We start from the raw sequence: 10,000 nt of genomic DNA on the forward strand, positions 1-10,000 counted from the left end.
AAGTGACTGGGGTAAAGTGAGGCCGCGCGGTTGAAGTCCCTGTAACGTGCCCTGTCCGACCTCCACACACAACCCGGAGATACACAGCAGCCGCGCCACACATGCGGCCCCGTGCAGTGCAAGGGGAGCTCGCGGAGCGGGTCTTTTCGTCGCACTGCACGCGCGTTCGGCAGTAAACGCAAACATGCGTCCCGCTGGGTTGAGCTCGACATCCAGAGGAAACGGACACCTGTCAGCTAAATTGCAAAACATGCAAAGTAATTGAATTTTAAAACATTGTAAATATTTTTTTTTTGGCTTCATCTTGCACTTGTTTTTGGTATTGGAATGGAAACCGTCAGGTTGCAATGCTTTCTGGGCAAGTTGTGCTGCGGAAGCATACACTTGTGTTCACTCACTGCTTATCTAACACGTCAATGAAGACAGCAATGGAACGGCCTCTGAGACGGCGGCGGAGAGTCCCCGAGGAGAAATGGCTGGACAGAATGGGCAGGGACAAGTTAAAAATGGCCCTGAATTGGGGCCAAAGAACGTGAGAAAGCTCGAGAGCGTTATTACATTACACAATTACACCAGCTTCACGTGCGACCTCACGGGGTAATTCATAACATGGCTATTTTTTCCGCTAATAACCCTTTCCCTGTCAGGTTACACACACAGACATTATCTCTCTCTCACACACACTCACACACACACACACACACTCACACACACACTCTCTCTCACACACACACATACACACACACATACACACACTCACACACACACTCACAAACACACACACACTCACACACACACACACAAACACACACACACTCACAAACACACACACTCACAAACACACACACACACACTCACACACACATACACACACATACACACACAACACACACACACTCACACACACTCACTCACACACACACACTCACTCTCTCTCTCACACACACACACACACACACACACAAAGGTAATTATGGTTTTTAGGAATACTTGACTCAGTACATGCATTATAGAGACACTAGTTTTCACTCTGTGATGTGCAGGTACCTCCCCCAAATCTTATACTCCTGACATTTTCCAACCTTAAAGATACCTGAGAGGAGGTCTCACATGGTATATCAGTAGACCATAAATACAGCACACAACCATGACTAGATACTAGATAGGAGGACAATATGGGCATAAAATGACCAACTATGAACTCAAAGCAAACGTTTTACACTTTTATGTCATCTCTTCCTCATTTCAATAAAATGTGACAAATATTTTAAAGAAGACTTTGTCTTGTTCTGGTTAAGTTTTATAATGGCTCGTATGTAAGTCATATTTACAACCATGCCTTGTGTATTTCTAGTTTGAGATAATCAGGATACTCAAGTCAGCATTGCCTGCTTCTGTTTGTGAATAAACTCCTATACTTTATTCAGAACATTAAACTGGGCAATCCCGTAACTCACCACCACCCGTCATAGCCGAATCCATCTTAGAGAACCAAAGGGACAAAATATATGAAGTTGTATAAAAACATACACGTATTTTAAAAAAATAATTATTATTATTTCAGTTGACCCGTAGAGATAACTGAATTGAAAACAGTAATGCTAAAAAAGACTACTCAGATAATAACAGGTAAAAAAAACCAACAAAACACTTATAGTGCAAGACATCCAGGTTATTACGATAATTTCTGAAAATGGTGTTTAAAGAGAACATGATAAAGAAATTAAGACACACTTTTTCATTTAAAAAAATATTAGCAGATATGGTGGAGTTGAACCAGTGATTTAGTCGTCTTTAGTCGATAATCTTACAACATTTAGTCGATAATCTTACAACACAACTGAAGAATGGTGTAAACATAAACATCTGGTTGGACTTGACAAAAGTTAAACGTTTTGGAAGTGTGGTTGTAGTCGCGTTGTACATTCTAAAATCTTTGTTTTGGATGTAGGTAGATGCAGGTGCTCTCAAGGTTAAATAACCAATGAAGAAAAAATGAGAAAGAACTCTCCTGAGCAAGGCACTCCTTAAATTTAAATGTCTTGGTAATATTGACATGTTTACCCAAAGGTGACTTACAATTATGACTGAATACAACATGACTAATTGAGAATTAAGGGTTTTGTTCAGGGTCCCCAACAGTGGTGAGACTTGAACTAACAACCTTCTGATTACTAGTTGGGTACCTTAACCACTGGAGACATTTTAATTCATGGAGTGCTAAAAGTTTGAAATCTGCAAGAACTAAAAGAAACAGGCCATGAGATTAGAAATGCTAATCCTGCATTACATTTCTTACAGTAAAACAGTATAGTACTTATGGATAATAGTATAGTACCTATGGATAATAGTATAGTACTTATGGATAACAGTATAGTATCTATGTATAATAGTATAGTACTTATGGATAATAGTATAGTACCTATGGATAACAGTATAGTATCTATGCATAATAGTATAGTACTTATGGATAATAGTATAGTACCTATGGATAACAGTATAGTATCTATAATAGTACAGTACTTATGGATAATAGTATAGTACTTATGGATAACAGTATAGTATCTATGTATAATAGTATAGTACCTATGGATAACAGTATAGTACTTATGGATAATAGTATAGTACCTATGGATAACAGTATAGTATCTATGTATAATAGTATAGTACTTATGGATAATAGTATAGCATCTATGAATAACAGTATAGTACCTATGTATAATAGTATAGTACTTAGGGATAATAGTATAGTACCTATGGATAACAGTATAGTATCTATGTATAATAGTTTATATCTATAAATAATAGTATATATCTGTGGATAATAGTATAGTATCTATGGATAATAGTATATTTCTATGGTTAATAGCAGAGCTCTTTTTATTAAACAACTTGTAGTTTTAGGAATTGCATCCTCTGTTCCTAACAATGCCACCCATGTTCTGGATGGTTTGCCTTGTAAAATTGGATATTCGTTTTTCTCCTCTTCCTCCAGCTCCAGTGTTGAGGCCCCATGGCCATTCGCTATGTGGGATTTGAAATGCCTCACTACAGCAAAGCTTTCATTCATTATCCATGACCTCTGACCCTCCTTTCTCCTGGTCTCTGTGGTCACAGATAACAACACCTACAAATGAAAATGTCAAAAAATGACACGTGTGAGATATGTTTGTTGTTTGAAAGCTGGTTTAACACATAAACCAAGTAACATTATCCTATAGCCAAAGAATAGTCATGGGGAGATAAGCAGACAAGACGTGGTCTAAGCAAGCCGTGACTGTCTACCGTGCAGTCTGTTCTAAACGTGAGCAGCACAGAACACTGAAGCCATCAACACACTATTCGTGAAAATATCGAACAGATTGAAAATGAAAGGTAACACTGCTGTGCACCTTTTAAACGAGTATATGTGATTCATAAGTCTTAACATACAATTAGCATGAAACAATCACATATACTAAATATTAAACTGTTAAACTAAATGAAGCATTAAACTATTAAAGTAAATTAATTAGTCAAAGTGGGCTTTACTTATTGATGTAATTGGAACCACCTTTATTAGAGAGCATTTAACAAATAAAAATATAACCTTTTAAAATACTAACTTACCAAGATTTCTGACTCTGATTGTCCGTGTATTGTTACTTGCAGCAAGTGCAGGGTCTTCTTTTATCTAGAGTAAAAAAAAAAATCTTCATTATTATTTCGAGTACTAAACCAAACTGTGGGCAAAATTGAAAGAAACCCTGTTGTTATAAACCAGTCATAGACTGAGTCTACAAACACGTTATATCAGTTTACTAAAATCAAAAGTTGTTTGGTACAGAGACACAACCATTGATGAACCAGTTTAAAATATATCTGTATCTATATAAAACTTCATACTTAACTTCATACTTTTATGTATTAATAAAAAATACATACCTGTTGAAGGGATATGGGAAAATTAATCTCTGGAGGAACTTCGCTGTCTGTAAAGGCCTTCATATGCAAATGTCCCTTGGTTCGCAGGAAAGTATATATTTTGCCGTAAAATTGTAAGCACCGCTCTTCTGACCTATTATGGTCATTTTCAGTGTTCATAATTTTGGTTTTTGGATCTACCAGCGCAACATTCTGGGGCCTCACAGCAAGAGGCAGGTTGGAGGGCTGTTTTAATTTTTTATTGGTTTTTCATTTATGATCCTCTCCCTGGGGGCCCCCCCCATAGCTCGAACCCCCCCCCCCCCCCCCCCCCGACCGTGGGAATCCCGCATGTAGTTTGTAACTTTGCAAACTGTTTACATGCACAAATAAAACTCCAGCACAATAACACGAGCGAAACAAAGAACGGTATTGTTGGTGAAAAGTTTGTTGAAACGTGTTATAGCTTTATAGTTAGAACCTACACTGCACGTGATACTGAAAGTAAAGTTTAGTTTGTTAGAAAAGCTGTAGACAATTGCACTTGTTATTTGGACATCCTATTCTTTACACAGCTAGTATCACTTTTATAGAATTTTACAGCGTTAGTATTTACTCTTAAATTTGTCAAAATAGCTTTAATAGTTGTGCACTACTGCCACTGGGACACGACACTGGATATCAATTACACAAAGTTCCCCCACCTCATTCCGAGGTGTGATGCCACTTCTGCGTGGCGCCCTCCACCCCGAATCACCTGTGCACTAGTCCCCGCGGCTTCCACCCCTCCCTCCACCCCGAATCACCTGTGCACTACTCCCCGCGGCTTCCACCCCTCCCTCCGCCCCGAATCACCTGTGCACTAGTCCCCGCGGCTTCCACCCCTCCCTCCGCCCCGAATCACCTGTGCACTAGTCCCCGCGTCTTCCACCCCTCCCTCCGCCCCGAATCACCTGTGCACTAGTCCCCGCGTCTTCCACCCCTCCCTCTGCCCCGAATCACCTGTGCACTAGTCCCCGCGGCTTCCACCCCTCCCTCCGCCCTGAATCACCTGTGCACTAGTCCCCGCGGCTTCCACCCCTCCCTCCACCCTGAATCACCTGTGCACTAGTCCCCGCGTCTTCCACCCCTCCCTCCGCCCCGAATCACCTGTGCACTAGTCCCCGCGGCTTCCACCCCTCCCTCCACCCTGAATCACCTGTGCACTAGTCCCCGCGTCTTCCACCCCTCCCTCCGCCCCGAATCACCTGTGCACTAGTCCCCGCGGCTTCCACCCCTCCCTCCGCCCCGAATCACCTGTGCACTAGTCCCCGCGTCTTCCACCCCTCCCTCTGCCCCGAATCACCTGTGCACTAGTCCCCGCGGCTTCCACCCCTCCCTCCGCCCTGAATCACCTGTGCACTAGTCCCCGCGGCTTCCACCCCTCCCTCCACCCTGAATCACCTGTGCACTAGTCCCCGCGTCTTCCACCCCTCCCTCCGCCCCGAATCACCTGTGCACTAGTCCCCGCGGCTTCCACCCCTCCCTCCACCCTGAATCACCTGTGCACTAGTCCCCGCGTCTTCCACCCCTCCCTCCGCCCCGAATCACCTGTGCACTAGTCCCCGCGGCTTCCACCCCTCCCTCCGCCCCGAATCACCTGTGCACTAGTCCCCGCGTCTTCCACCCCTCCCTCCGCCCCGAATCACCTGTGCACTAGTCCCCGCGTCTTCCACCCCTCCCTCTGCCCTGAATCACCTGTGCACTAGTCCCCGCGGCTTCCACCCCTCCCTCCGCCCCGAATCACCTGTGCACTAGTCCCCGCGGCTTCCACCCCTCCCTCCGCCCCGAATCACCTGTGCACTAGTCCCCGCGGCTTCCACCCCTCCCTCCACCCCGAATCACCTGTGCACTAGTCCCCGCGTCTTCCACCCCTCCCTCCACCCCACCCTCTCGTAGCCCTCGCTGTCTGCTCATCTTCCTCTCAGTCTCTTTCTCAGACGACAGGTGGCATCTGTGGGCCAATGGAGGGTGTCCGTGGAGATGTATACCGTGACAATAATCTCATGAATATTACAGAACCCTCTCCAAGCAACTCACTCTCTCTCTCTCACTCTCTTTCTCTCTCACTCTCTCTCTCTCTTTCTCACTCTCTCACTCTCTCTCACTCTCTTTCTCTCTCACTCTCTCTCTCTCTCTCTTTCTCTCTCACTCTCTCTCACTCTTTCTCTCTCACTCTCTCTCTCTCTCTCTCTCTCTCTCTCTCTCTCTATCTCTCTCTCTCTCTCTCTCTCTCTCTCTCTCTCCCTCTAGGACACTAGGAAAATAAATACCAATTTACCTCTGGAACTCTCGGCAACTGAAATAACGTCCCACAAGGACGACAATCGCATCCGTGTTCAGAAATCCCCAAAACTCAAAGGACATCAAACATAAAGGCAGTTCAGAGGGAAAAGGGTCTGTGCACACATTACGCGTCAAGATGACCCCCATCCACTATTCCAAACGCTTCCCTGATGTCTTCTCTCATCTATATATTATAATGACAGGTCGTTATGGCTCACCAGTGCCTCCTAGTGGACAGAATGGTTGTGGTAGTGTCTTACTTATCCTAATATTCTAACTATATCACTATATCTATCTATCTATCTATCATATATATATATATATATATATATATATATATATATATATATATATATATATATATATATATATATATATCTGCATGAAATGATGCATGTTACTTTACAATTAAGTTTTTGGCATAGCAATGCTTCATCACTTCCTGTTAGTATGAAATGTAGTAGTAGGTTAATATTTTGTGTACTAACTTGTCTAACCATCTTATAGTATACACTTTATAGTATTAGTGTAGTATACATCTGGGCCACAGCCCATGTCTCAGTAGCTTCTTAACATCACTGAGGTGTGCCAGGCTGGTACTGCAGCTAAATCCATTTGAAAGGTAGCAGTCCAGGAGCAGGGATGAAACTAAACTCTACAGGCTGGTAGAGAATGGTTGGAACAAAACCCTACAGGTTGGTAAAGAAGGGTTGAAAGCCCTAATATAACACACCTAGCCTAATATAACACACCTAGCCTTAATCCAGCACACCTAGCCCTAATACAACACACCTAGCCTTAATCCAACACACCTAGCCCTAATCCAACACACCTAGCCCTAATCCAACACACCTAGACCTAATCCAACACACCTAGCCCTAATCTATCACACCTAGCCTTAATCTATCACACCTAGCCCTAATCCAACACACCTAGCCCTAATCTATCACACCTAGCCCTAATCCAACACACCTAGCCCTAATCCAACACACCTAGCCTTAATCCAACACACCTAGCCCTAATCTATCACACCTAGCCCTAATCCAACACACCTAGCCCTAATCCAACACACCTAGCCCTAATCTATCACACCTAGCCCTAATCCAACACACCTAGCCCTAATCCAGCACACCTAGCCCTAATCTATCACACCTAGCCCTAATCTATCACACCTAGCCCTAATCCAACACACCTAGCCCTAATCTATCACACCTAGCCTTAATCTAGCACACCTAGCCCTAATCCAACACACCTAGCCCTAATCCAACAAACCTAGCCCTAATCCAGCACACCTAGCCCTAATCTATCACACCTAGCCCTAATCCAACACACCTAGCCCTAATCCAACACACCTAGCCCTAATCTATCACACCTAGCCTTAATCTATCACACCTAGCCCTAATCCAACACACCTAGCCCTAATCTATCACACCTAGCCCTAATCTATCACACCTAGCCCTAATCCAACACACCTAGCCCTAATCCAGCACACCTAGCCCTAATCTATCACACCTAGCCCTAATCTATCACACCTAGCCCTAATCCAGCACACCTAGCCCTAATCTATCACACCTAGCCCTAATACAACACACCTAGCCCTAATACAACACACCTAGCCCTAATCCAGCACACCTAGCCCTAATCTATCACACCTAGCCCTAATCCAACACACCTAGCCCTAATCTATCACACCTAGCCTTAATCTATTACACCTAGCCCTAATCCAACACACCTAGCCCTAATCTATCACACCTAGCCCTAATCTATCACACCTAGCCCTAATCCAACACACCTAGCCCTAATCCAACACACCTAGCCCTAATCTATCACACCTAGCCCTAATCCAACACACCTAGCCCTAATCTATCACACCTAGCCTTAATCTATTACACCTAGCCCTAATCCAACACACCTAGCCCTAATCTATCACACCTAGCCCTAATCTATCACACCTAGCCCTAATCCAACACACCTAGCCCTAATCTATCACACCTAGCCCTAATCCAACACACCTAGCCCTAATCCAACACACCTAGCCCTAATCCAACACACCTAGCCCTAATCTATCACACCTAGCCCTAATCCAACACACCTAGCCCTAATCTATCACACCTAGCCCTAATCCAACACACCTAGTATTTTTCATTTTTGTACTGTTTTGACATCAAACATTTTCTAGTAACCTCTACAAACTATACACACACAATGATCCATTTTTACACTTCCCTGCACTTGTCTGTCTGTATATTCTGTCATATCTGTGTTTCACTCTGCTCCATAACACCAGCATCTTTTTTGCCTTCCACGGCACCATATGCAAGTAATGTTATGATACACCACTGACATGTCAAGTCAAAAATCCAAGATGAATCCCAACCATGAAATCATTCCATGACCAAGTCTCAGTCCCAAGCAAAAGGCCTCAGAAAAAGGAAAGCAGCCGCGGCATCTTACCCTCATCGTCCGACATGTCAAGGAACTCGTTCATGGTCTCCGGGACATTAATCTTGTGTTTTTCTGTCACCGGGGGCTGCAGAGAAAAGACAGATATGATCAAAGAATATTAGCATCAGTGACTAATGAGAAGGTAGAATGTAATCTCACTCTGAGGTCAAAGTGTGCTCTAATTCCTAACCCAGGACCCTCAGAATTTATTCCAGGGTTTTGCTAGGGCTGGTGTTGGTGATGCAGTCTAAAAGCTTTTGTTGTGTTTGAAAAGCAAGTGACCTAATTGTCTGTACTTACAGGATGCTGGGCTGAATCAGTGCTGCTCATTTGTGAAAAACATGAAAGTTTGTCTGATTATATTAGTATGGTCCAGTTCGGTCAGACTTTAATTCCTCTGTGTGTGTGTGTGTGTGTGTGTGTGTGTGTTTATCTCTATCGTGTCTACAGTGTACATGATTGTGTGTGTGATATCCTTCGTGTGTGTTACCATAGCAGTGAGATTGTCATCAGTGACTCCTCTCAGCATGTCAACCACTGAAATATAACCGAGTCTGCGAGCTATAGACAGAGCTGTGTTCCCATTCTGAAACATAAACAAACAAACAAACAGACAGACAGGCAGATGAACACAAATACACACAAGCCCACAAACACCACACACCACATGCACTGGTGCTCAGAAATTTCCTCAGGCAAATTTCTTTCATATTTCATAATCTGATATTATTGTAATATCTATGTACGTGTGTGTGTGTGTGTATGCGTGTGTTATCAGGTTGCTGTGACCAGCATGCTTGTATACTTACAACTGTGAGCTCATTGGCTGAGGCGCCATGCTGAAGTAGCATATTAATTATGTGGGTGTGGCCCTGCTGTGCTGCCTGGTGTAAAGTTGTGTACCCATTCTAGAGACAGAGAGAGGGAGGACAAAAGGGAGAGATTTATACTTAAAGACTAAATTTCATCTTGCAGGTTAAAATATACAGTGGGAGCTCAGTGGTGAAGGTTCTGGACTAGTAATCAGAAGGTTGCCACCACTGGCCCACCACTGCCAGGTTTCCACTGTTGGGCCCCTGGACAAGACCCTCAATTACTCAAGATGCGTTCAGTCAGAATTGCCACTTTGGGTAAAAAGTGTCAGATAAATGTAAAGTTCAGTAAGTGCGCACTAGTTCACCTTTGTTTTGCTGTTGACCTTGGCCTGATTCTCTAACAAGAAACTGACCATCTTCATGTTGCCATAGTGACAGGCCACGTGTAACGGAGTGTAGCCCATCTGCTCAGAAAAGTGAGAGAGGGAGAAAGAGAGATGTGTTACCTGTTT

General features: G+C 43.6%; 1 protein-coding gene across 2 annotated transcripts in view; it reads right to left on the reverse strand.

Annotated features, from left to right (window-relative positions):
- The window catches only part of ank3a (ankyrin 3a), a 99,667-nt gene that overhangs the window by 33,545 nt on the left and 56,122 nt on the right, over positions 1–10,000 (reverse strand). For both annotated transcript variants that reach the window (XM_035532465.1, XM_035532464.1), the window contains exons 20-23: positions 9,854–9,952; positions 9,483–9,581; positions 9,164–9,259; positions 8,683–8,758 (exon numbers count right to left, since the gene is read on the reverse strand). In XM_035532465.1, the coding sequence (XP_035388358.1) occupies positions 8,683–8,758; positions 9,164–9,259; positions 9,483–9,581; positions 9,854–9,952 (370 nt within the window). The remainder of the gene's footprint in view (positions 1–8,682; positions 8,759–9,163; positions 9,260–9,482; positions 9,582–9,853; positions 9,953–10,000) is intronic.

Source organism: Electrophorus electricus, chromosome 13, assembly GCF_013358815.1.
Source record: "Electrophorus electricus isolate fEleEle1 chromosome 13, fEleEle1.pri, whole genome shotgun sequence".
In the NCBI taxonomy this organism is placed as follows: domain Eukaryota; kingdom Metazoa; phylum Chordata; class Actinopteri; order Gymnotiformes; family Gymnotidae; genus Electrophorus; species Electrophorus electricus.